The 27620-nt window shown below is 54.7% G+C and overlaps 1 protein-coding gene across 2 annotated transcripts; it reads left to right on the top strand.

Moving 5' to 3' along the window:
- The first annotated feature begins 956 nt into the window (after positions 1 to 956).
- On the top strand, positions 957 to 23097 carry RHCG (Rh family C glycoprotein). 2 transcript variants are annotated; one of them, XM_026510456.4, is made up of 11 exons: positions 957 to 1186; positions 9425 to 9611; positions 11838 to 11988; positions 15423 to 15570; positions 16434 to 16600; positions 18051 to 18188; positions 18387 to 18523; positions 18826 to 18950; positions 19170 to 19243; positions 21791 to 21872; positions 22667 to 23097. In XM_026510456.4, the coding sequence occupies exons 1-10, from the start codon at positions 1000 to 1002 to the stop codon at positions 21857 to 21859; spliced, it is 1383 nt and encodes a 460-aa protein (XP_026366241.1). In that variant the 5' UTR covers positions 957 to 999; the 3' UTR covers positions 21860 to 21872; positions 22667 to 23097. The 2 variants fall into 2 exon arrangements, with proteins under 2 accessions (XP_026366241.1, XP_057159700.1); XM_057303717.1 differs by having other exon boundaries at positions 21791 to 21883.
- The last annotated feature ends 4523 nt before the right edge of the window (positions 23098 to 27620 follow it).

Here is a 27620-nt window from a genome sequence, read left to right as displayed (position 1 = left end):
GTATTTTCCAAAATCTCTACAGTATACTTGTGCTACATTTTTTAAAGAAAAATGAGAAATTCAAATTTATTTTGATAAAATATGGACTAAGCAATAGATTTAACTTAAATTCTATGGTTTCCTCACGTCAAGATCATGCATATTGACCAACAGATAATTCCTGATCAAGCTCAATGAACTGTGAAAAACTTAACTGTTCTGATAATCATATATATATAATTTTTCTTAATACCCTATTTTCAGGAATCATTTTGGATTTACAGAGAATTTGCAAAGATAGTACAGAGTTCCTCGGCACCCAGTGTCCCCTGCTAACATCTCACATAAGCCCTGTACATTTGTCACAACCACGAAAAGCCCATGGGTACAACGCTATTAACTAAACTTCTGACTTTATACGGATTTCACCAGTTTTTCTACTAACACCCTCTCTCTGTTCCAGGATACAGATTGTATGAGCAGTCACACCTCTCCAGGCTTCTTTGGTCTGTGACAGTTCTTAGACTTTCCCTGGTTTTTCAGTACCCTATCTGAATTTTGTGATCAGAAGAAAAGGATGGTGGTTGTGGTGATGCTGTTGATGAAAAGCGCCGTCTAGGAATTCCTCCGTTCCTCTCTCGGTAGGAGGCAGACAATCTGGCTGTTTGTGTCTCGGTCCGGAACAAAAGAGGACGGACATGCTCCCCGGTACCCAGGGGATCCGCAGAGGTTGTGGCGCCTCGATCCCCGCCCACTTGCCTGCTCGGCCCCTGCTCCCGGCGCTGGGCCCCCCGACCAGGAAGCTTGGGGGGCGCGGGTGGAGGCGAGCCCCGAGCCCGCAGGTCCCGTCGTCTCGCCGGTTGGGTGAGCGCGCGGGCGGCACCCGGGTCAGCTGTTCCGCCACCCGACGCGGCCGCCCCGCCCCTGCCCTGGTCTTATAAGCCTCTCCCGTCTGCGAGCGTCGGTCCGAACTGCCCGCTGCCCTCCTCGGCCAGGCGCACCCCCCCACACACACACAGCATGGTCTGGAACACCAATCTCCGCTGGCGGCTGCCGGTCACCTGCCTGCTCCTGCAGGTGGCCCTGGTGGTCCTCTTTGGCGTGTTTGTACGCTATGACTCCGATGCTGACCCCCACTGGCTGGACACTAAGGAGCAAGAGAACTCCACCAGCGACATGGAGAACGAATTCTACTACCGCTACCCGAGTAAGTCCGGCCACCCCGCAGGCCCGCCAGAGGCGTTCCCCGCAGGTCCCCGCCACCCGGCAGAGAGCCCAGCCTCGCTGCACCTGCGCAGCCTGCTGCTCGGGAACAGGGGGCGGGAAGGGGGCGGGGGCTGGAGGAGGAGAAGCTGCTCACAGCCCCCTGGCCCTCCCTACCCGGGCACCCGCCAGTCCCTGGAGAGCACGCTTGAGAAAGGGCCACAAGCGCACCAACTCCTTTTCCCTGCGTTAAAGAAATAGGGAAAACTCACCAGGGGGAGCTCACTCCAGGTGCCATCAGAAGCCTCCAGCCTCCCTGTCAGAGAGCCCTACTTGTCCTCCGAAGACCGACCCGAGTCCCATCTCAGTCACCGACCAGGGGGTGACCCTGGCTCCCTTGTCCAGCTGCGCCCACACTCTCCACATAAGGGGGTAGGTCCCATGTCAAGGGGTGCTGGATGGATGGCTCCTTGCCCTGCCAGCCCTGCTGCGGGGAGAGGTGTGTGGGACTGTAGCACCTACCCTCTTCTGGCTTGGAGAAGAAGAACATACATCCTGAATTCTCTGGTATTTGTGGTGCTGTCCTTAAGAGCACGGCCTTGGAGTCGCCAGACCTCACTTTTCTCATGCTTCTGCCATTGACCAGGTAGGTGGCCTTAGGCCCGTGTCAACCTCGCTGAGAGTCTAGGCCCACATCTGCCTTATGCATCTGGGATGAGGCTGGTGTGAGACAGTGCCCGTCGAGCTCTGGCACGGGGCTGGCCATGGAGCCCTCACTTCCTAAGGAAGCAATCACTGGAAGAGCACTGAGCACAGATGCCCTAGGACTCAGGAGTTGGAAAAACTGGCCCAAGGTCACTGAGGTCGGCCCAACCTCCAGATACTCAGCCCAGGGCTCTTTCCATACCCGTGTACTTTCTGACTGCCCACACGATCCACCAGCAGCCAATGACAATCATTCCAACTTGGTGGTGCTCACATGGTCATGGACTGTTGGTCTCGGCAGGGACCCTAAAGCTCATTGGCAATAGCCGCCTACGCGGCTGGCGTTACCTCCGTGGCTTGAATACCCTCAGGAGTAACATTTCACTTAGCTCCAAATAAATAACTGCAAAAATACAGGATGATGGCCTGAATGAACAAACGCAAGGGTGAGGGGCCTGTCAACTCAGTGGGAGCCAGCCATATTAAATGGCTGCCAAAAAGCTAACGTAATCACAGGCTACATTAATAGAAATATGGTGTCTTGAAGAAGGGAGGTGATGGAAGGGTGGGTGTACCCTGGGCTGTTTGAGACCACAGCCTCTACTGGGCTCCACTCGGGGTTGTGTTTTAAGAGATCTTGACAGTGTGGCCTTAGAATTTAGACTCCAAATCTGTCCTTCACTGTCCACCTTTACTCTCCTTGGACTGACCCGGCAAATGGAGAGGCAGGCCAGCTTGAGATCCTCCTTTGCCTGTTCTACTCCTTCAATGGCCTTTTGCTCATCTCTTGGCCTAAAGCCAGTGTCTCAGCAAAGCACGGGAGGCAAGGTCTCCCATGGGCATTCATAGGTCCTTGATGAGTCCAGGCGGTGGAAAGTCTCGAAGCCCTAAAATAGGAGCTAAAAACCTTCCCAATGCGGGGTGTGGTCCTCACATCTCCCCAGCTCCTATCCCCACTCTATCCACACCCACCTTCCATACTCCACCTTCATTTATCCACACAACAATCACTTACCTATGGGGTGGCCATATAATTTATCAACTAGTAGCACTTCTGACAGTGAGGAGGAGGGGGAGTTGTGCTAGTAGTAATTTGCCAGGACGCACACGTAAACCACGACTCCTCCAAGAGACCAAGACTTATGGCCACTCTGTATAAACAATCCTGGGTCTCTGACCCCAAAGGGCTCCCAGACTCATTGAGAGCACCCCAATACCCTGTCCTCAACGGTGTCAGGTTCTCTGGGCAGAAGAGATGAGACAGCTTCCTGGATGGTAGTGGGACAGTGAGGAGGGGGGAAGCCAGGCAGACATGCGGGGAGCACGTGAGTTGTACAGAGTGGCCCAAGAGTAGGGTTTGTGAAAGGGATAGGAGGGAGGTTGCTAAGGGGGATGAGACAGCCCCAGCCATCAAGGAGGGCTTGAGTTTCTCCTGCCATTTCCCCCGTGGGTGCTGGGAAGCTCTTGGTCATCATTCAGGAAGTGACAGAGAGGAGAGGAGTATAGGGAGAGACTCTTGGCCTCAGGATTCCTTAGCAAGTAGTGGCAACAATGCAGGCTAGCAGATGTGCATTCTCTCCTTTGACACCCCCACCACCCAGGAGGAAGGCAGTGTTGGGGATCCCATTTTACAGAAAAGGAGACTAAGGCCAGAGAGGGGGAATGACCAGGAAACAAGAGAGCCAGCGTAGGAGCCCTACACTCCTCTCCTTCACTCTCCTTCCTCCAGGCTCACCTTTCCCCTTCCTCCTGCCAGACCCTCTTCTGGTCTACCTGGTCATGGTGGTTATGGTTAGGACTTAGAGGGCACGTGGCCTCCTGGCACAGGTGGGACTCCAGTGTGGCAATTCCCAGGGGCCTGGGATGAGGGCACGCCCTTGTGGTACCTTCTGGGGTTCTTGGCTCTAGGCTGTCAACACAACACCTATGCGGGCCTCATTCCCTCCCCGGGGGATTAGTGGAGCCTGCTGGGCATCTCTGGTTTCCAGAAGAGTCTAGTTCCAGCTGGCGCAGACTGGACCTCAGGGAGGAGGGCCTCAGGACTGCTTCCCAGGCGTGGGCCTCTCGGCAGGCAGCAGGCACAGAGCCAGCTAGCGACCTGCCCTGACAGTGCCCTCAGAGGCCTGTGCTCCAAAGCTTCCTCACAGGCTGGCGCTCTGGGGCCTAAGTGGCTGTTGGCAGTGGCGGGGGGAGGCTGGCTTGAGGAGGAGCCATCAGAGTCTGGGCTCCTGAAACTTCCTGCAAAGACTGAAGGAGGAGCAGGACACATTTCTAGGAGATGACCCAGGGCAGAGGATGCCATAGTTTCAACACCAGAAAGACTGTATCATGAAGCCACAGCAGCCAGGCTTGCTCTGAAGTCCTGGGACCTGCACCTCAGACTCAGCTCCATTTAATAAAAGACAAGCTTTCCCACAAGTCTCAGAGGGCAGCGTAAGCTGGACTCTGGAATTAAACAGATCTGGGTCCATCACTAAATGGAGTGAGCCTTGGTATGCTCATCTGTGAAGCGGAAATGTAATTTAAGGCCCTGGATCTCCCAGGAGAACTGAAGATGGCCGGTGACTGCTGTGGCCCAGCTGGGGGCATGAAGTGAGGGGACAGTGAAGGCTGGTAACAAGCGTCCTCAGGGGGGAGTGAGTGCTCTGGCGCCGAAGGTACATGAATGGAGGCACAGCATCTCTCTAGAGATACGGCCAAGGAGTGTCTCCCTGAATGTTAGTTTCAACCATGTTAGCATGTAAATGCCTTTGCGCTCTCCCCACTTACGAGTGTTTTCTGTAGGCTCTGTCAGCCAGGGCATTTCTTTCCATCTTGTGGTGCCGGAAGTGGGCCTTAGAGATGTGCCCAACACTCGTCATAGTCAGTGACACAGGCAGGGACCCCAACACAGCCCACCTGCTTTCCCGGGCCTCTGCGCCAGGGACATTGGTGAGGGGGTGGTTCTGTGGTCAGCTCTAAGGTGTGGGAGAGGTGGGCACAGAGCCTTGGGGAAGTGAGGGCCTGGCCAGGAGGCCTCAAGGGAAAATTTGGGCTGGGTTGGGCTGGCCTGCAGAGAATAGGAAGGGAGAGGCACTAGCCTGCACCAGGCAGGGCTCAACGCTTTCTGTGCCGGTGCAGCAGAGGGGAGGAGGCTGCCGTGGTCCAGCGGCAGGGGCAACTCTGTCCTCAGATTTCAGATATTTCAGAGCCAAGGCCAGCTTCACTGGAGACCCATCCTGGAGGCGAGGGAGAGTGGGAGCTAGGAAGAGGGTGGAGAAGGGGAGAGTGGGAACCGCTGTGTACCGGTGCCCCCTTGTGGCAGCTCTCGTGGCTGCAAGCCAGCATGCCAGTTGTGCCCCATGGGGGTGGGGGGTGGTCTCCGGGTAGAGAGGACTGCTGTGTCACCCCAAGCTGGCCAAAGAGGGGGGAAGGGGAGGTGTCTCACCAACTTCCACTGATCTACAGCAAGTTGCCAACTCAGTGCAAAACAAGGACAGCCTTGAAAGAGGAAAAAAAGAGAAATAGTAGCTAATATGATTGATCAATTTGCTAAAGAGCCAGGCCTCTACCCAGGGCTGGATGAAGTCATTAAATGTGCACCACAGAGCTCTGGGGTGAGCACTACCCAAGCACGTGCACTCACCCCATTTTACAGAAGAAGAAACTGCAGCTCTGAGAGATGATGTTCTTCCCGAAGGTCACACAATTGGGAACTTCAAACCATTACTTGTAAAAGCATTTTAGGTAGCACCAAACTGTATAAAACATAAATTAATCAGCTGGTAGATTGGGGTTCTAAATTAGGACCAGTTTGGGAGATAAACAGGAAGGGAGCAAGAGAATGAACGGGGAGGTGCCCAAGGAGAGGGAAGCTGGCATCTGTGTGCCTAAGGTGGGGGCAGAAGAAAAAGACACCCCCCAGAGAGGGGCAAAGAGAGAGGTAAGGACAGCTGGGGAGTTAGGGGAGTCAAAGAGGACAGAGAACTGGTGAGAAGGGGCAGGCAGGGACAGTGCGCTGAGAGGGAAGGACCTCAGGCAGCCCTGAAATTGCACCTATCCCGAAGGAAGACCCCCCACCGTACCCACCCTCCGTCCCTGCCCACATGGTTCTTCTCTGCCACCAAACAGCCGAAAGGCCCCCACCCTCTGTGACGCTGCCTCTTCCCGGGAGTTCCTCCCACCCCCTGCCAGCGCCTTCCCTGTCCAGCCTGCTAGCTTCAAAGGCAAGCCAGTTCTCAGCTGCTGTCTCCCCCTCACTGTGCCCACATTCTGACTCACAGCTCCATCTGCGGGGCTGCCCCCCCATCTCAGATCCCCGCTTCACCCCTCATAGCCAGGCTCCGTTCCTCCCATCTGCCCTGCCGACCTCATGACTCCCCCACCCCACTGTGGTCCTCTCAACTCCAAGGCCAGCACCAGACCCAGCCCCTCCCTCCCACTCCACCAGCTCCCAACTCCCAGTGTCTATCAGCAGCCCTGCCCTCCTGCCAGCTCCCCTCCCTGCTGCTGGAACTGTAGTCTGAAAGTGTCACCTCCCTCTTTCACACCTCTCCTCCAGTCTGCCACCCATCCGTTCTTCCCAAGAATAACCATGATGCCACGTATGGTGCCTCACACGCATTAGCTCGGATCCCCCCACAACAGTTGGAAACGTGATAAACCATGAAACGCGATAAAACACGAAATCAGCTGCACACATTGTGAAACCTACACCAAGCTGCTGTTTGTTCGTGCAAATTTGCACAGGTCTCCAGACAGCAGCTCAGAGCACCACGCTGGGGGGAGACCCACGGCTCTCTTGCATCAGCTGGCATGCCCCCCACCCTCACCCTGCACTGTGCCAGTGCCTCCTCCAGGTGGCCGCTAGCCAAGGGGGCTGTGGCCTGGGCCCCAGGGAGACCTGGGGGGGGGGGCGGCAGATGCAGCAGCTGGGGACAGGCAAGGTTAGGGCCGCTGCAGCATCAGCACTGCTGCCTCCCCTTGGGTGCTGGGGAACAACGGAGGGAAGGAAAAAGGCCCAGCCTCGCCTTCTGGGGGGTTTCCAGTCTAGCGGGCTGGGCAACACACCTAACTGCAGACTGTAATAAGAACTAGAAAGGAAGGAAGAGGGGGCCGGGAGGGAGAGAACCGCCTTTAAACCGGAGGGTCAGGAAGGCCTCTGTGATGAGGTGATGTTTTGTTGAGATCTGCAGGAAAAGAGGTTGTTGGCCTCTGTTCTGCGGGAAGAGCACCCCAGGCAGGGGGAGGCCACAGGCAGAGACCCCGAGTAGGGCTGAGGAACACACCACGCCAGTGCGGCCGGTGCATGGGGTGGGGGGCGGCAGGAATGAGGAAAGAACAATGAGGCAGGTAGATGGGCCCTGCAGGTTACCCCCCCCCCTTTTTTTTTTACTTTTTACTTGGGAAGAATTGCAAATTTACAAAAAGTTGCTAAAACAGAAATAGCATAAAGAGCACTATATACTCTGTAACTCCAATTAGCGACCTGCTCCTTCTCTCTTTCTCCGCACGTAGACACAGAAACGCACACACACTTGTTTCCTCTGAACCATCTGAGGGTCCGTTACACATGCCATGGCCCTGATGTCACCTTCATGACTCTAGGATGTGTCCTGAGAACAGTATTCTCTTCCATAACCAGACTAATCAAGTTCATCAATCTACATTGTGTGATACCTTAATATACGGTTCCTAATTTCTTCAACCCTATTTTCTGATTATTTTCTACTTTTGTCAGTAACAACCTTTACAGCTCTCCTTGCACTCCCCCTGCCGAATCCAGGACCCAGTGCAGAGTTAAGGAGTGAATGTGGTCGGCGCGTCTCCTTAGTCTCTCTTAATCTGGAGCACCTCTGCAGCCTTTGCCTTTTTCGAAACTGACCTTTTTCAAGACTACAGCCTCAGTGCTGTCCTCCTTTCTAAGGGCACGTTACTCGTTTTCTGTTTGTCTGACGCTTCATTGTGAGTAGACTGGGATCATGCCTGCTGGGCTAAAATACCATCCAGGTGGATAAGTCTCCTTCAGATGATCACATCTGAAGGCCCGTGATGGTCTATGTGTCCCTCAGGGTGAGGTTAATTTTGACCACCCAGTTGAGAAGTCGTCCTGTTTCTCCGCTTCATAATTATCAGGTTGTTTTTTTCAATCCCTTGCGACTCACAGTCTATAGGGAGACTCTTGAAGACAATGCAAATGTTCTGCTCTTCATCAAAATTTCCCCCCGGATTTAGCATCCACTGATGGAATCTTTACTGTGAAAATCACGATTTTCCAACCTCGGCGCTCATTCCACATTTAACTGTCTGGCTCTCAGCATTCTGTTACAAGCAAGAGCCCTTTCCGCGTTCTCGTTTATTTATTTCCTATTCCGAGTTCTTATTTTGCAATGGTTTTAATTCATTACAGTACGTAATTATTTTGGTGCTCAAACCATCCCAGATTTGGCCAGTGCGAACCCTTCAATCTGGCTCCTGTGTCCTGCAACACCTGTGGATCCTCTTAGAGCCTTATATTCTGGTAACTCTCTTTGCTTCCCAAAGCTCTTGTCTTCTATTATTTTCTGGGACTCTAGAATCAGGCAATGTTAGCACTGGGAGGACAGTTACGGTCATTCTAATCCATCCTTTGGTTTTATGGAGTAAACTGGCTCTGAGAGGGGAAGTGGCTTGTCAAGGTCACACACCAAGAGCTGGTAGAAGAGTTGATTCAAAATGCAGAATTAGCCTATGCCTAAGTAACAATAAATAATAATAAAGCAACAATACTGACACTTGTCCATTTTGAGCACCTACTATGGGACAGACACTGCTAGATGGTTTACCTACACACCCACATTTAATCTCTGCAGGCTTTGTGAGTAAGCATTATAGAAGGCGCTGAGACCAAGGATGTTACCTGGCTTTCCAGAGTCATCTGCCCAGCAGATGGAGGAACTGGGGTCCAAATTCGGGTCTCGGTGATGCAAGAAAGTGTACCTGCTGGGGGTGGAGGTGGGATGTGATGTTCTTGGGTGGGGCGGTGATTGACTCATGTGCTTGGCCCGTGGAGGGACTCAGGCCCGGATGAGACTAACTTCTCTGTACTAAAGAAATGGAGGTGAGGGAGCAAGGGTGCAGAAAGTATGGGTTCTAGACCCTAGATTCTAGGTATGAGCCACAGCCTGGCTCCAATTTCAAATGCCCAGCCTGCCCACCTCTGCCCTGGGAGGGGGTGGAGAGCAGAAGCTGTCATCTCCCGAGGGGGCGCTCAGGCGTGTCTTGGCATTAGAACGAGGTCTAAAGCGGAGGCTCACCTCGGTCCCTCCAGCCCAGCCCCCTCCAGAGGTTCTTAAGACAAGATGGGGGTGGTGGCTGTTCTACCGTCAGCAAAACCATTCATTACTGCACCTAGTCCCAGGATCCAGCTGCAGAGATGGGAGGAGGGGGCTCAGGAGGCTACCTGAGGGCCCAGCGGCCCGGAAGACACCAGGCCCTGTGCCTGGCAGGAGGCCCTGGCCCAGCCACAGGGCTAGAGCGGGCCAGGCCACCGAGACCCCGGGCTGCGCTCTCCCCGCAGGCTTCCAGGATGTGCACGTGATGATCTTCGTGGGCTTCGGCTTCCTCATGACTTTCCTGCAGCGCTACGGTTACAGCTCTGTGGGCTTCAACTTCCTGCTGGCGGCCTTCGGCATCCAGTGGGCGCTGCTCATGCAGGGCTGGTTCCACTCCTACTACCAAGGCTACATTCACGTGGGCGTGGAAAAGTGAGTGCGGGGCGGGCCCAGCGGCGAGTGGGGGCGGGTCCTGGGCGGGTCCTGGAGGGCGGGGGCGGGGCCCCGAGGGCGAGGGGCAGGTATGCAATGACCACTCATTAGCCTGCTTGGAAGACCAAGTCCACAGAAAGAGTTTAGAGGCAATTTGCCATCAAACCACGTCACATAGAGGGCATCAACCGGGGATCATAGGCCAGGTGTCTGAAATTTAAAACATATGCCAAATAATTGCAAGATATTAATTCACTCAAGCCAGTCAGTGAAGCCATGACTTAAGAGAAACTGGAAAAATAGTTGACTAGATAGAAAATGCGTTGGAATCAATAAGTCAGTCTTTCGCACATAAAATCGTTGTCACACATATCACCATGCAGTTCAAAATACACAAGAAAGTCTCACTCCCAAAGCTGTAGACCCAAAGTATGAAAACACCTGTGATATATTTAATTGGCCACCCCTGCAAAAGAGCTATGGCTAGATGAAAAAACTAAAGTATAAAACTTTTTAAAATCTTCAAAGGTAATTATCATAAACTTTGTGAGTTGGCAGGGTTTTGGTGAACTGGTTATTTGGCAAGTTGGTCACTTGACAAATTAGTTTTTGGCAAATTGGCTTTCAGGGAATTGATTTTCAGCACCTGAGCTGGAGCCGATTCTGGCACTCAGGGCTGGATGATCGTGTTGTCCCCAGACCCTCCTCCTGGCTTCTGTCCTGTCCCTGCTGACGAGTCCTCCAGGTCCCAGCTGTCACTGCAGGGTGATGCCCTGTACAGGCTGTGCCTGAGCCTCCGTGGGCCCCCCGGAGATGTGATATGCAAACCTCCATCTCCCGGGAGCTGATGGCCCAGGGTGTGGGCTTTTCTGCTCTCCCTCTCACTCCTTCCCCATGGTCACCTCTGTCAGATGGGTCATCTGGCTACGGTTATGGGAACATGAGCAAATAACTTGGCCTCTCTAAGCCTCCCTGTTCCATCCCTATGATGTGGCTAGTAGTAGCACTTGTCCCCTCGGGTTTGGGTGTGGTATAGGAGGGAATATGCAGTACCTAGCAGGTATTTCAGTGCCTGGCACTTAGTGACTGCCATGATTCCTTCAGCAAGGCCCTGTGTGAGGCCCTGGGGACATAGCAGTGAACAAGGCTCCTAGGGAAGCAAAGGTTCCAATGAACATCCTCATCTTGAGAGGGACCCTGACAGAACAGCCCCCATTCCACACCCTGGTCCTACAGTCAGCTGGCTTCTTACTCCCCTCCTGATTCTCACACACACACCTGACCATGGCGCAGGGGCACTTCCTCTAGATGTGAATGGCTTGAGGAAGTAGTCTCTACTGTCCCTATATCCACACCCCGCCACCATTAACAACTCTCATGACTCTGCCTTGGAATCCAGGACAGCTTTGCTGCCGGATGAGCACAGGAAGGCCTGGGTTAGGCAGGCATGTGGCTGGAACCAGGGTCTCCTTTGGCTGCACGACATCCACCTGGCTGTCTGCCTCTCCATCAGCCCTCTACTGGCTGGCCAGGCTTTCAGGGTCCCTATTTAAGAAGAACTTAGGTGTTCCTCAGCCTCTCTTCTCTCTTTTGGCCTTCCTGCCATCTTCTACCAGCCCCCAGCTCCCTACCTCCTGCAGGAAGGCCTCTCTTTCTTCCCTGGACACAAATCCTCTCTCCGGGGTAAGGTGAAGAGGAAGTCATGAGAGCTCAAACCCAAGCGGGGCCCTGGTAGCCAGCAAGAGAGGCATGTGCAGAGTGAGAGATAAGGGTCTGGAGGCAGAGACCACATCTGCATGGAGGAATCCAGGAAGGCTTCCTGAAAGAGGAAGCAGTCAGGGGAGGTTCTGGAAGGGCAGGTAGAGGATGGAGGGCAGAGCAAGTCCCCAAATATGGGGCATGTTCCACAACAGCAGCCAGACGACTTGGGTGCCTTGAACAAGAGCTGTCTGCAAGGAGGGGGCGCTGGGATGGGAGCCACAGAGGAAGGGTCTAGCATCTGGTACCTGCCATTGCTGTGCTGGCCCTTTCACGTGTTATTTCTTTTCATTCCTAGAGTAGCTTTAAGATGTTATGTACTCATGTCCACACCATGAAACTGAGGCTCAGAAAGGTTAAGCTGCGAGGCCAAACTCACAGATGACCAACATCCAGATTCAAACCTGGGGCTTGGAGTGCCACTTTTCGCTGTTTCCTCAGGCCCTCCCCTGATCTGTCTCCCCACAGCCTCATCAATGCGGACTTCTGCGTGGGCTCTGTCTGTGTGGCCTTCGGGGCAGTTCTGGGCAAAGTCAGCCCTGTCCAGCTACTCATCATGACTCTCTTCCAAGTGACCCTCTTTTCGGTGAATGAGTACATCCTCCTCAGCCTGCTAGAGGTGAGCAGGGCTTGGAGTGGGGGTAGAGGTAGAGGAGGGCACTTCGGGTGACAGCAGGGAAGGAGAGAAAGGAGGGCTGGGGAGGCATGCCAGCTGGATTCAATGCAACCTTGGCCAGTCACTTAACCTTCTGAACCTCAGTTTCCTCATCTCTAAAGGGAGAGTAATGACATTTATTGGGCAGGGATGGTGGTCTACCTAGCAAATCAGTCCAGCACCTGGCCAGAGCAGGGGTTCCTCATATGGTGGTTTTCTCCTTCCTTTCTCTTTCTTGCATATCGAATGGAAAGAGTGGGTGTTCCTGCACACACTCTTGCACACGCACACCTCATTCCCAGGTTGCTCTGCCAAGAAAAGGACCCAGTGTATTGAGGGGGCACATCTGTAAGGAAGGATCCTAGGGGAATGGCTATGGTAGACATGTACAGCTGCATAGGCTGTGCCTTGCACAACTCCAGAGATGACATTCACATGGGCTATGGCAGGAATGACACTCCTTGCAGTTGGCCGATTCAATGGCCCAAGTAAGGGGCACCTTAGACCTCTGACTCTAGCTCAGATACCTCTTTGGTACCTTTGCAGGGGTGAAGGTCATTCAGGGACTTCATCCACTTTTTAGCCCCCAACTCCTCTACATTTGGACTCTGCCTGGAACACTCCTGCCTCCCACAAGGGGTAGAGTTTTTTTTTTTTTTTTTTTGTTTTGTTTTTTCTTTTAGGTCACACTACATTCGGTCATTCATTTTGTCATTTTCTTCAGCCACCAGATTAGCCCAAGCCACCATTTCTCTTCCTCCTAACTCATCTCCTTATCTTCATCCTTGCCCCACTCACTGCCTCAGGCCAATCTCCACCAGCAGCCATGGAAACCTGCTAATAATGTGTGTAAAACCATCCCCCTGATTAAAACCCTCCAGTGGTTTTTAAATTTTCACTTCAAGTAAAATCCAAATTTGTTATAAAACCCCACATGTTCTGCTCCAGCCTTTCTCTCCAAGCTTATAACCTACTCTCTCCCCATCTTTCCTTGCTTTGGCCACACCCTGCTGTCTACTCCTCAACACATCAAGCTTGGTCCCACCTCAGGGCCTTTGCACTTGCTAGTCCCTTTGTCTGGAATGCTTATCCCTCAGTCATTTTCATTACTGAGGTCTCAGCTGGAATACCACCTCTTCAGAAAGGCCCTCCCAGATTCTCCCCAACCCCACAGTGTTGCCCTCTATCTTACTGCTCCCCCCACCCCTAGTCATTATCTCTCACATTGACTTGGTTTATGGTCTCTTTACATTTCTCCTTCTCTGATAAACCTGATGTGTCTGCACCCATCTCTATCCCCAGTACCCAGTTCAATGCCTAATCAGTGCTCAACAAATATTTGTCGAGTAAATGCATTTTGGAGTCTGACTGCACGTTGGGCAATGCTCCAGGCACTGCCATACAGAGGTGCGCAGGCCTCTTGCTTAGACCCCAAGGAGCTCACAATCTAGAGAGGGAACCAGGAAGTAAACAGACAGTAACCATGCAGTATCATGAGGAGTGGGGTCAAGAGCTCGGTGGCCTAAAGGGACCAGCAGGACAGGTCAGGGAGGCTTCCTGGAGGAAGAGATGTCAAAGCTAGAAGTCAAGTAGGAAATAACCAGGAGAAGGAGTGAGGCAGAGGGAACAGTGAGTGCATAGGCCTTGAGGGAGGCCTACAATGAGAGGTCTCCGGTGACTCCACCTAGGTGGAAGAGGGTGTGCTGGGGTGGGGGGTGGGGTTAAAGGGTAATGGAGGGGAGCATGGATCATCAAGACTCCAGGAGATGGCATTAAGTAATCTCAACTTTTGTCATGAGGGCAGTGGGGAGCCTTGGAGGATTTTAGACAGGGGAGTGGCACAGTCAGACACATGGAATGGAAACGCGGCTTTGGCTGTGGTGAGGGGAACAGCTGGAAGCGAGGAGCCCAGTTAGGAGGCTGTCCTTGTTGCCCTGGTGAGAGATAATGGGACTGGGACTGATCTAGTACAAGGATAAGGTGATATAAAGGAGATGAGTACAATGGGCTTGGGAATTGGCTGGGGTGGGAAGTGTGGAGAAGAAAGAAGGTAGTGGGGCCAATGGCGTGATCTGAAATAGCCTGAGAATGTAGTATCTTGGGTGGGAGTTAAGAGGCCCTCAAAAATACTCCCAACCTGCTACAGAAATTCTTGAATTTCATGACAGCCTTTGGGCCTGTCTCTGTACCAAGTCAAAATACAACAATCACTGCTGACATTTAAAGAGCACTTACCCTTCGCCGGAGCCTGCTCTGAATGCTTCACATGGCTTATCTCATTCATCCTCATCTCTGAGATAGGCGCAATTATTAACCCCACTTTACAGAAGAGACAGTTGAGGCTCAGAGGTTAAGGGGCTCAGCCCAGTTCCCAAAGCTCACAGAGGCACCGGCCAGGCTGGGAACCAGGAAGCCCAGCTCTGTCAACAAAGAACTAGCCCTGTGACCTTGGACAGCACACCTCTCTGGCTGGAATTCCCCGTCTACAGTGAAGGAGCAAGTCTGTGATTCTGACTGAAATTTCCCCCGAGATTGGTTCTGAGTGGGGAGGAAGAGGAAGCTGAAGAGAGGGGAGGTGGGGGCACGGGGAGGAAGGCTAAGTCAACCAAGCGCCTGTGGGGGTGCCAGGCGCTTGCCAGGCGCTGTACGCGAGTTGTCTAGTGTCACCCTCGAGACAGCCCTGTTAAGTAAGGCACCCTGGTCTCCCCCGCTTTGTGAAGGAGGAACTTGAGGCACAGAGTGGGGTAGGGAAGAAAGGGACAGAAGAGGAAGAAACCAATCTGCCTGCTCTGACTGTGGGAAACAGGGGAGAGGAGGGTGGGGGTGGGGTGGGAGGTCAGCTGTGAGGTTGTCAGGCAAGGAGTGTGGCAGGATGCCGGGGAGATGAGGAGTGGCAGTTTAGACGGAGTGGTGTTGGGCCAGGAGTGGCTGTGGAGGGAGAAATGTGGAGAGGGGAGGCCCAGAGGGAAGGGAAGGGCTCCCAAGAATTAAGATACGGTAGAAGCTAGTGGGTTATAAACTAGGTAGGGGGTGGCCCTGGGTTCTAGCTCTGCTTCACATCTTCCCTTTTGTGTGACTGAGCAAGGTCCTCTCCAAGCCCGGGTTTCCCCATCTGGGCACAACCCCATCTGCTGGGTGAGGATGCCCTGGCATTTTGCTGACAGGCTCACAGCTTGTGGTCTGGGATCCCCTCTTTCTCACCTTCCCAACTGATTGGTCTGTGGGGGCCCTGGGTTCCATCCTGCAGCTTGTGGAATCAGCGACAGATGGAGCTCTGTGTGTGTGTGTGCGTGTGTGTGTGTGTGTGTGTATGTGTGTTTCACAGGGGTGGGGAAGGAAAGTGCTAATAGATGGGAGGGAGAGAAGGTATCAGAGCCTGACAGATCCCTATACCCCAGGTGAAGGACGCAGGGGGCTCTATGACCATCCACACATTTGGCGCCTACTTTGGGCTCACAGTGACCTGGATCCTTTACCGACCCAGCCTACATCAGAGCAAGGAGAGGCAGAGCGCTGTCTACCACTCGGACCTCTTTGCCATGATTGGTGAGACCTGCTATAATGACTGAGGGCCACCGTGGTGGGTGAAGACGGCCATGATGGATACGGGCCATCATGATGACTCAGGGCTGCCATGATGGGTGAGGGCCTCTATGATGGGTGAGGACCACCATGAGGAGTGAGAACCACCATAATGGGTGAAGGTCTCCAAGAGGAATTTAGGCCGCCATAATTACATCTGATCCCCATGTGGTCTGGTGGGTGGCAGGCAGTTTCCTTTGGGGAAAAGGCAGAGGGGGGTTGCCTGTAAACACCTCCAGCATCCCACATGTTTGTCCCTTTTTCCCATGGGGATGGAAGAAGTTGGTCACTCATCCTGTATTCCCTAGGAAGTCCCAAGGCAAATGAAGTGTAACCAGAAACTGGTCAGTCCATCCCCTGGGCTAGGCAAGGTGTGAATTCCTACTTCCTGTGTCCATTCATTTCAGAGAATACACATCAACCACCCACTCTGGTATCCTAAAACCCAGCCCTGCCTTCAAGGAGCTCCTCACAGTGTGGTGGAAGAGATGGCAATGTTACCAGATAATCTAACCAGAGTAGGGGGAAAGATTCTCCCTCGTGGTGCTATGGGAGCAAGGTGGGAGGCATTTAGCCCAGTTATGGGGCTGGGGTAGACTTCTTGGAGCACAGTGGAAGGCTAAGTGGAAGTTAGGTAGTAAGTAAGGCAGGAAGGATGTTCTGGGAAGAGCCCCTGACATGAGTAAAGCTGCAGGGGTGGGAAACTGCTGGGGCGTGTGAGTCATATGATATCTCTGGAACTAAAGGACAGGATGTCTGCCTAAGCTCTGTAGGGCCCATCTAACACCTCTTCTCTCGGGCCCACCGGTCCTGTCTGATCTGGCCAGGCACCCTCTTCCTGTGGATGTACTGGCCCAGCTTCAATTCAGCTGTGTCCAACCATGGAGACGCCCAGCACCGAGCTGCCATCAACACCTACTGCTCCTTGGCAGCCTGCGTGCTCACCTCGGTGGCACTATCCAGCGCCTTGCACAAGAAGGGCAAGCTGGACATGGTGAGCAGCCGGAGGCGGGGGGAAGGGGGAGAGCTGGGGAACCCTAGGGTGAGGTGTGACTATGACTGCCTGTGCCCGGTGGGCAATGATCACCATGCCCTGCCAACGACTCTGTGAAGCAGGCAGCATCAGGATTATCGCATCCATCCTACAGATGAAAAAACTGAGTCTTGGGGAGAAATGATTTGTTCAGATTCCACAGCTGGTTTTCATCAGAGCCCAGAAGCAGATTCCCAGATTCTGTTACACTGGCTGCTCTGCATGAGTGGCTCGTCTTCCTCATTCTCCTCCTCCCAGCCTGGGGTGCTGACAGCTTTTCTGGGTTCTGTACCCCATCAGAACCCTGCCCCAGTAAGGTTGCCAGGGGCACTTCCCCTCTGCCAGGCTTCTGATCCTCCAAACACTGGCCCTCAGCTTTCCAAAAGCTGCCTCCACCTGCCCGGTCCCACACACTCAGACAGGGAACCCCTTTGGTGCCTGTCCACTCCCCTGGGGAGGTTTGTGTGGAGGTTACGGTTTCACAGCGTCCTTCCTCTCACACCATTGGGACACTCTGTCCTGTCGTTAGTGGGGAGGGGCCAAACCCCATAGGTGTTGGTCGATTTTTCTATAAAAAGAAGACCGCCTCTCTATTTACTACTCTGATACTAGCTTCTTGACACGGGCGTATGTGTGCTAGGACACCGCCAGGAGCCCCTGGGTTCACTGGACACTCACCACACGGAGAGGTAGGGACGCACGCATCAGGGGGAAGAGAATCAGACACTGACGCGGCCACGCCTGTGTGCGCCCAACACCCCCAGGCAGACCAGGACACAGAACAGGATCAAGGTCAGGGGCTCTGGCTCCACACAGACCCGGATCAAGATACCTTCCTGCCTCTTGCTCACTGTGTGGTCTCCCTGCACCTCAATTTCCTCCTCTGCAAACATCCAAAAATAACTGTCCTTACCTCCTGGGTTTGCTGTGGAGATGGACTGAAGTCCTCCCTGCAGCGGGCAGCACCGTACCGGGCGCAGGTCGGCCCTCAGAGCCGGTCTGCTCGTGCTGTAGCGGGCCCACAGACGCCGGCATGGGTGTTTGCGCATGCGTCGGGCCCCACAGGTGCCTGACGTCAGCAGACGTGCGTGTAGCGCCCATGAGACATGCGCACTGGCGCACACAGAGCTACAGGGAACGTGCAGACCTGCCAAGAGGGCTCACCCGGCCCGACACAAGTATGCCGATTTGTGCCGGCGGACAGTGGCCAGCCTGGTGGCCCGGGTGTGGGTGCCCATGTGCAGAGAGCGCGGGAGTGGAGCCCGGGTTGGGGCCCTCTGCGGTCTGCGGGCTTACGAGATGCCCTGGGAGTCATCTCTGCCTCCCAGCGCCAGCAGCCCCCACACACGGCGTCCTGATGCGGACTCTGGGAGAGGACTGAGCTCCGGCCCGCCCCGCCCGCCCTACCCAGGTGCACATCCAGAACGCCACGCTCGCAGGAGGGGTGGCCGTGGGAACGGCCGCTGAAATGATGCTCATGCCTTACGGCTCCCTCATCGTTGGCTTCATCTGTGGCATTGTCTCCACCCTGGGTTTTGTGTACCTGACGGTGAGGACCCCAGGCCAGGGACTGAGGGCTGGAGAATCCGGGGGGTCTCTGTGTTCCTGACAGGAGGGGGGTCCCTAGGGAAGGGGCTGGGGGCTGGAGGATCCTGGTTTTCCGTGTATTTGGGGCCTCCAAAATTCTGGCCTCCCCACGCCCCTGCCACAGCTCAGGGCCTGAGTAACACCCGTGCCCCCTATCCAGCCATTCCTGGAGGCCCGGCTGCGGATCCAGGACACATGTGGCATTCACAACCTGCATGGCATGCCCGGCATCATCGGCGCCATCGTGGGTGCTGTGACGGCGTCCTGCGCCAATGCTGATGTGTATGGAGTAAAAGGGTAAGTATGGAGGAGGGGTTGGGGAGCTGAAATCCCTCCTTCCTTCTCCATTCCTTCTTCCTACTATTCCTCTGGGGTCCAGCATACCGTCTCTATCCCTAGCCTTCCCCAATCTGAACCACTGTCCATGGGCCTCTCTCCCCAACCTCTGTCCTTCCTCAAGAGCCTTAGAGACGATGTGATCTGTCCACTGCACAGGGGAAGGCTCAGAGCCTCGGTGCCCACTCACGTTTGTGGGGCGATGGCATGTGGTTTCTTGGCCTCTCTGCAGAGCCCTGACCTTCCCCTGATCTCCACCCCAGGCTTGCCCTTGCCTTTGGCTTTGATGGTTTCAAGACTAACTGGAACGCAAGCATGCAGGGCAAGTTTCAGGCTGCTGGTCTTTTTGTGTCCCTGGCCATGGCCCTGGTGGGCGGCATCATCGTGGGTGAGTGGAAGTGGCTGCGCCAGAGAAGGTGGGACCGCTGTGGGTGGGGGACCCAAAAGCACATACCAGAGGTCAACCTGGAGCCCCCAGGAATCCTGTGCACTTGTGGCTGTGGGACTGGATTGTGTGTGGGGGGGTGTGCTTCCCAGCTAAGGGGGAGGGCTGGGTAGGCTGAGAAGAAGTGGTTCCTGACCTCGTGTGAGCCCCAACTTTCTTTAGGGATTATTTTGAAATTGCCATTCTGGGGACAACCCGCTGACGAGAACTGCTTTGAGGATGCAGTCTACTGGGAGGTAAGTTCCATGGACTTGTTTCCCTGCACAAAGGGAGTTGCATCCCTTCTCCACAGACCCTGCCCACATCAGCCGAACTGGGGCCTGCGGGACTGGAAGCTGAGGGTTGGGGACAGAGGCTGCAGCAGCCTGCTCCTCCATCCAGAGGCCGTGTGTCTCCTGGGGGCTGAAGGCATTATTCTAGAGCAGTCATTCCCAAAGTGTGGTCCCCTGTGTGCCCCAGTCACAGCACCTGGGAACGTGTTAGGAATACAAATTCTTGAGTCCCACCCAGGTCTCCTGCATCCAAAATTCAGGGGCGGGCCCTAGCACTGTGTTTGAACAAGTCCTCCACACGATTCTGATGAAAAACACACCCGCCTCTGAGAACTACGGCCCTTCCACGTGCACTGAAATCACCTTAAAGATGCTCCAAGCCTAGGCCTCAGCCCCAAGATTAGGGCCTGGACATTGAGTTTTGGGGTTGTTGTTTGTTTTTTTTTTCTCCTTCCTCCCTCCCTTCCTTTCTTCCTCCCTCCCTCCTTTCCTTTTTTCCTTCCTTCCCTCCCTCCCTCCTCCCCAGGGAAATCCAATATGTAGCCCAGATTAAGAACCAGTGTGGTGTTCAGCTTCAGACTCCATAAGAACCACCTGGAGACCTTGTAAAAATGCAGCTTCCCAGGTGCCAGCCCAGAACTGTAGTTGAGTAGGGCCTCCTCATGGGAACAAGTTCCCAGCTGATTCTGGTCCAGAAAACTGAGTGACATTCCATTGCTTTCAGCATCCAGAGAAGTAGCAGTACAGAAACCAAACTTGAGAAACATTGTTCAAGAAGCTGAAAGTAGTAGGATGTCCCAGAACTCCGTTTCTTTAAAAACATGCCACAATTTGGGCTTTCTGTGACTTCAGGCAGGCCTCCCTCCCGACGAGTCCTTGTTGCAGGTGTTTACCTGCATTAGATGGTGGGGATGACAACTACCTGCATTTCCCCTCATGACAGAGGGCAGGACCTAAGCTCTGTGTGTGGCCCCTATGATACGGACCTGCCCATCACTGCCTTTCATTTGGCTCTGTATTTTTAAAACCACACCAGAAAGTTTTCCGGGGGACGCCTGGGTGGCTCAGCCATTAAGCGTCTGCCTTCGGCTCAGGTCATGATCCCAGGGTCCTGGGATCGAGCCCTGCATCGGGCTCCCTGCTCAGCGGGAAGCCTGCTTCTCCCTCTCACACTCCCCTTGCTTGTGTTCCCTCTCTCGCTGTCTCTGTCTGTCAAATTAAAAAAAAAAAGTTAAAAAAAGAAAGTTTCCTGGGTAATTTTCATGGATATCCACTGTAAGCCAATTTCATGGAAATAACTAACAACGCTTTTGAGTTCATTCTCTTTAAACTGTCTTTTTATTGTAAAACGAATAGAAGCCCATTAAGAGAAATCTGGAAATAGAGAAAAATAGAAAGAAACCCCATCATCCTAATTCAAGCACGGCTAATATTTTGGGTATATGTCCCTCCAGTCTTTTTTTTTTTTTTTTTAATCCGCCTAGATTTTTCTTAGCAGAGATTATATGCCCAGTTTGGGTCCTGCTCTTCATATCTCTCTCTCTCTCTCTCTCTCTCTCTCAAAGTAATCTGTGTTATAACATTCTTAATAAACTTTTTTTAGCAGCATTATTTTCATTCCATATTTACAGTCAGAACTTAAACTATTTTAGACACCACAATTAGAAATCACATGGATTTACCACTAATGAGATAAACTAAAAAATCTTATCAATTCCCATACATAGAAGTTCATTCTTGGTTCTGTTTTGATCTTTATAATTTATTCTAAGTTCACACCTTCTGTCTGCTGAAAACCCTTCAGCAGTGCTTGGTTTTGAGATCTAATTTTGTGTCAGTGGAAGTGAGCCACCATCAGGCCGTCCCCTCAGCCCCTGGCCTCTGGGTGGTTTACCTGGGAGATGAGGTGGCTTTCCAGAGGATGGGATGAGACAGATGTTCCCCAGGACCCCAGGTGAGGCTGTCTTTAAGATCAAATGAAAGCCTTGAAGCCAAGGCAAGGCTGATCCACCCCGCCCCCACTCCAGCTATCTGCTTCCGGCCTCCCCTATATCTCACCCCACCTTACTTTTGGACCTGCCTGCTGTTCAGGGAGCTTGCCATGCTGCCTCTCCCTGGCACACGGCTACTCATCCTTCAAAGGTGGGTTCATTCAGCACAACGGGAATTCCACCCCTCCAGGCGGGTTATCAGCCTCTCGTGTGCATTTGCAGCTCATATTGTCAGAGTGCGCGTCACCTGAACGCTTTCCCATTGCTCTAAGTGGGGCAAGGACGCTGCGTCGTCCTTGCAGTGCCCCAGCACCCTGGACAGTGGCTAACCTGATGTAGAGGGCGTGATACCTGTGAAGGACGGCCCTGCTTCTTGGAGTGCGCTCTGCACAGTGATCACAAGGTGGCGCCCGCCACACGCCATACGCTGCTCCAGACTTGCCCAGGCTGTTCTAGTCCTACCAGGGACACCAGCCTGGCCTGGGACAAGGCCCTTGGAGCTGCACTCCTCTTTCTGCAGATGCCTGAGGAGCCAAAGAGCACGGTCTTGCATCCTGAGGACTCTACCCTCAAGCCGTCAGAACCTTAAACTCCCAGGGCAGGTGAGAAGCAGGTGAGCACGGGCAGGTTCTCCCCATGGGGGCCCAGCTCTGGGAACTGGATGCCACCAACAAAGGGGCAAAAAAAAAAAAAAAAAAGCATCAAGAAATGAGGATGTAAGCTTCCACCGCTCCTGCCTGGATTGGAGTGGGCACGCAGGGGTTGATGGCCTCAGAGTCAGACTGCTAGCAAGCCGGACTACACACTTGGCTTTGCTGCTTACTGGTTGTGACTTTGAGGATCCCCTCACCCAGCGACGAAGCCTCAATTTCCTCATTCATAAAAGTGGAAATGACAGGTCTGGCTCTATTCAGTCAATCAGCTCAGGCTAGTTCTTCCTTTCTTCTCTCTGTCTCCCTCTTCCCATCAGCTCACCTTTGCTTGCTCCTCTGTGGAATGCACCAAGCCCTGCCTTTTGCATCTCACCCTCCAGAGAGCTCGACACGACAGGTGCAACAACTTCTCTCTTTCTAATAGATGAGAGAATTAAGCTCAGAGAAGTTCAGGCTCTTTGAGGCCACATAGTGCAAGTGGTGGGCTTGGGATCCTTGCAGGTCATTACCATTGCACTCAGTAGTGCTGTTTGATCCCCTTAGAGGCCAGAGCTTGGAAAGAGCTGTGTCTGGGGCAAAGACCGAGTGATGTGGCAGGAGAGGATTTGGGGTTTAAGGATAGAGAAGAGCGGGGCTATAAACACTTGTCTCTGACGCCTACCCTTTCTGGAAAAGGTAAAGGTGCCTGAGGGGCTATAGCAGGACCCCACAGTGGCCTGCTGCTCTTGGCTTTCTCCCTGCAGGCTCCACAGACTGTCCCAGCGCTCTCAAAGGAGTGGTGCTGATCAAGCTGGGAGCACAAGAGCAAGGCGAGCAGCACCCCACCTGCTGGCCTGGCCCAGGGTGCCTCACTTCCCTTCCCCTTTATCCCAGGGGGCCTGCCTGAGAATGGAGAAGGAAGAGCTATAGACAAAGTGGGCGTCCAAGCCAGGCTCTGGCTGCAGGAGGCCTGCCTCCAGGGGTCTTGGTGGCCACATCCTGGGAAAAGCAGGCAGGAGTGGGGCTGGGAGCTGGCAGTGGACCTGAGCCCTCCTAGGAGACAACTCAGCTGCCAGCCACCAACTGCTGGGCTCCTCCACTCCCTGCCTGCCCCTTGGCCAGCACCTCCCTTGCTCCCTGTGTCCCCCAGACCACTCTGTGCCATGCAGATGGTGGCCTCCGTGAATAAACGTTCTTGGTGTTCTTTGTAGAATGGGTGTGAATGCTCCAATAGGGCCAATCTGAGCGAGAAAAGGACCTGAGAGACCTGGCCTCCTGCCCCAGTCCTGACCTCCCACACCAACCTGCCACCCACAATGCAAGGGAAATCATCCCAGGCTGAAGAGGAAGAATCTGGGGTGCTGGAGGCTGCCCCAGCGTGGGGCCCCCTGCCAGGCTCAGCTTATGGGCTGAGGCCTCTCTCCAAGGCCCTTCCTGACTTCACATCAGCCATCCCAGAAACACACCCATGGTGAAAACTGCCATGTTTACCGTGCTCTTCATGTGATCTCACGCCCGTTCAAGGGCATTCGGGAAGGGTGGGAGAATAGGAGGGAAGGCTCCTTTGAGCCAATCCCCCAATCCCAACCCTTCCCTCCTTCCTCCCTGCCAAGCCAGCTTTTCCTCCCTATTGGGGGGGAAGGTTTCAGCAGTTTAGCTCTCCCCACTTCCTGTGGCCAGCCACCACCCTGGGCAGACTAACACACACTTCCTACCCTTAGGGAGCTCACAGTCTAGCTGAGGACTGGCCTGACACCAGGGATCCACCCTGAACTCTGACAGCCATCCAATGCCCGGGAGGCTTCCCAGAGCAGGTCACTGGAGCAGGGTTTTGGAGGCTGAATAGGAGTTTACCAGAACGATGGCATAGGGACAGAAAGTGCAGACACCCAGAGATGGGAATTAACATGGCGAGATTTGGCATGGCTAAAAGAGACGTGAGGCAAAAGTCTGCCAGCTGGCAAATAAGAAGAAAAATCCAGATCCTTTGTGGAGCGAAGACTCCAGGGAAGAAGGGGTGAGGGGAGAGGGAGGAGAAGGTCTCTCCTGCCTCCAAATCCGCCCTCCCCGCCCCCCTCACAATTCACACATACATACACACTCAGGCCTTCATTCTCCGTGCCAGAGGAGGGGGGAGGAGAAGGAGGGGAGGAGGGAGCTGAAATGCAACCTATTCATGTTCCCGCGATGTAACACCCCTCATTTTCCATGCTGGGTAAAGACAAAAACCCTTTACAACCTGTTTCTGGAACTTGTCAGCAGCTGCCAAGAGGAGCATGTTAATTAAACGTCGGCAAAGATGGAAGCTGGAGGCCCCGGCTCTAATTGGACAGTTTGCTTCACCGGATTGAAAAACATTGTGACAAAGGAGGAGGTGCGCGGCGGCGCGGCAGGGGTGCGGCGTGGCGAGGAGGGGAGCGGCGGCTTTGATTTCCGCGGATCCGAGCCCCAGCCGCCAGCCCCCGGCCCGGCGGCCCCGCCCAGCGGCACGCCCACGAGCCCCTGGGAGGGGCCTGTCCATGGGGGCGGGGGCGCGGGCGCGCCGGGGGAGACCCTCCCCGAGCCTGCCCGCGGAGCCCGCCCGCTGTCCGCTAACGGGGTTAGACCCCGCGCAGCACCGGGCTCTGAGGGGCCGGGGCGGGATCCGTCCCCCTCCATTACCTGACCCGGGTCCTGGGGGCTGTACGGGGAGGGCATCGAGGCAGGGGTTGGTCGTCGCCTCAGGGCACTGTTGAGGCTGTCCTGGGGGCCCGTGCCCGGGGCCCTGTGGAGGGAGAGTCCTGGGTCTGGACCCCTGCTGCCCAGATTCGCTCTGCGTCTCATCTTGTGATGGGGACGAGATCTAAAAATTGTTGGCACCTGCGAGGCTTGTCCTAAGCTCCCCCCACCGCACCCGCACTGCAGAGCCTGGCGTTTCCAGCAGGGCTGCAGGGGTGCACAGAGCACAGAGACTGTTCCCCCATCTGTGTTTGCACCCCGGGTTTCCTCCTGGTCTTGACACAAATGATGACAGCAGCCACAGACTGGTGCCAATTGTTTGCCCGGCGCCCTGCTGAGTGCCTGAAGCGCCCTCTGCTCTTTAACCTCTCAGCCACCCTGACAGAAAGCTTCTATCACACCCATCTCACAGGTGGGGAGACTGAGGCCCAGAGACGATAAGTAACCCTTCCAAGGTCACAGGTTATTAAAGATGGTGTTAGGGTGAGACTGGGGCCCAGGTCCCATTGATTCCAATATCTCAACGTGGACTCCAGCTTCTCTGCTCTCTGGCCCAGCCACACGAAGTGCTTCGGGACAGTCTGAGAAGACAGTGGGGTTCCTAAGGGGAGAAAACACTTCTCAGGGCCTCCAGGCCAAGGGCCCTGGAGTATGGGGGTGTAGCAGGCTAGGGGGTCACCCAGGAGGGCCCTAAGTCATGTTTGCTACCAGCTCAGGTCCAACCTGCTCCTCCTGGGGGACGACGCGTGGTTTGCTAACAAGGCCAGAGCCCCATCTTCTGTCACCTTCTGCCTTGGCCCCAGATTTGCCCCCCCACCCCACCCTCATCCTAAGCTGCTGCCCCCCTGGGGGGGGGGGGCTCCATTTGGGGTGGGAGGCCAGGCTGGGCCTGCAAGAGCCAGAAACGAGGATGGGAAAAGGAGCCATTGTGGCTGAGCCTCAGGGATTAAGAGCTACAAAGTGGCTGTGGAGGGCTGAGTTCCCAGGGGGGGTAGTCGGAGCAGCCTGTGCCTGGGCTGTGCCCAGGCTGCCTGCCGGGCCTAATTCCCTGGGAGCTGCAGCCCGAGGAGCCCCAGAAATATAGCTGCTGTGGAGAGAGCCCTTGATGGGGTCACGCAACTCAGAACTGGATGCTCAGAGTGTCCTGTCTGACGAAGGAGGGGTGATGGGGAAGGAAGGGGTGTCCACATGTGCCCCTCGCCCGCCCGAGCGGTGTATCCGTGTGGGACCATAAAAATAGGAGACCCAGCGTGTTCAGGGCAGTGCCGGCCCCTGGCGTGCGTCTGAAGTTTAGGACGTGCGTACCTTGAGGGGACTGGGGCCTGAGGGCAGCCACTGGGGCCACTCAAGGTCCCTGATTGAGGAAGTGAGGCATGACAAAGAGGAGCAGAGACCCCACCAGCAGGCCCAAGTGGGTGCTAAGTGTGTGTGTGTGCGTGTGTGTGTGTGCGTGCGGCACCATCGAGCGGGGTGCTTGAGAAAGGCCCTTCAGAGGCGGCTGGAGGGGCTCTGCAAATTGTAATCAGATTAAGGGGGCCAATCACTTAGGGCTCTTGAAAAGGCCACACGGTTTCTAATCAGCCCTGAGCGCCCGGCCCACAAAGCCAGGGAGGAGCTCGGCGGGAGCCACCCGCTGGGGGGCCTCGGGGGTGGGGGCCGCTTTTTTCCCCTCTCTGTCTCTCATAATTATGTCAATTTGCTAGCCAAATTGTTTGCTCGAGTGGACCAGGGGCTTGTGCCCCATTCATGTGGTAATGTGGGAACCCGTAGGCCTCCTGGCTGGGAAAATAGGAGGTACCAGGACCCTTCTCCAAGGAGCAGGCAGGCCTGGGGGTGTGAGGCACCCAGGCCTTGGGAACACTTCCGCCACCAGTGCGGGTCTTCTTTCATGAATTCCAGAAACTTCCAGCTTGAGTTGTGCTCTGGGATGTCCTTTTGGGCGTGTCAAAATGAAGGATGGCAAAGGAGGCAGGGACTCCAGAGGGGCCAGAAGAGGTGGCCTCCAGGTTCCATCAGGATGAAGGGGGGCAGCTCTGTCTCTGTTTCTGGTCCCTTGCGGGCCGGGCTGAGTCTTGAGCAGTTAGAGAGCTACATGGGATCCAAGAGGTGTCAGAGCTGGGGTCCTGAAGGAGAGAGTTGCAGCATGCACAGATGGAGATGTGCGGAGACTCAGAGAAAGTTCTTACCAGTTCACGGAGCGTCTAGGCCGGCGCCAGCCACTGTGCACCTACCTTGCACTCAGTGTCTCATTGAACCCCGGGGAGGTAGGCACTGGGCTTCCAGTTTCACAAACAAAGAAACTGAGGCTCAGAGGAGCTAAGGGACCTGCCCAAAGCCACACAGCTAATAGGTGAGGAACCCAGCTCTATCCGATCTCTCCACCCCTTCTGTCTCTACCTCTACCCCTGAGTTCAGTTCTTCCCTTAAGAAGCAAACAGGAACCAACAGTCCACCTGGTTCTAAATGAGGCGTAGAGGTTGCAGAAGACTAAGACGACCCAGGGAGGGCATGGTCATGGGGACCCTTGGCCAGGGCACTCTGCAGTGCGTGCTCTAGTCGCTCTGAGCTGGGCGGTGTAGGCACACAGAAGGGTCAGGCAGGGCATGTGTTGCTTAGGGGCCGTCATGGATGTTGGGAACATACCCTGTTTGGAGCCTGTACCAGCTGCATTCCCCTGGCCCTCTGGGCTCCCCTCCCCTCCCCAGACTCTCCCATTTCCCCTGGGCATGGCACTCTGGCACCTGTTTCTCTGATTATGGGGCCCTGTCCACCCTGGCTGCTCCCTGCTGGACCCACCTGGCTTGTCAGTGTCCCTCTGAATATAAGGAGCCCCCTCTCCATCTGTGCTCCCAGGGCTGCTGCCCAATCCCCCCACCCTCACCCGCCTCTTCCATCCAGAGCTGTTAGGATCTGCCCTGTGGGAAGCTGGTGGGGGATGGGGTGCAGCAGGGCATTAGCAGTTGGTGGCAGGGAGAGAGATCTCCCACAGCTTAGCACCTC

Source organism: Ursus arctos, unplaced genomic scaffold, assembly GCF_023065955.2.
Source record: "Ursus arctos isolate Adak ecotype North America unplaced genomic scaffold, UrsArc2.0 scaffold_28, whole genome shotgun sequence".
Classification (NCBI taxonomy): domain Eukaryota; kingdom Metazoa; phylum Chordata; class Mammalia; order Carnivora; family Ursidae; genus Ursus; species Ursus arctos.
This window is presented reverse-complemented; position numbering and strand designations above follow the sequence as displayed.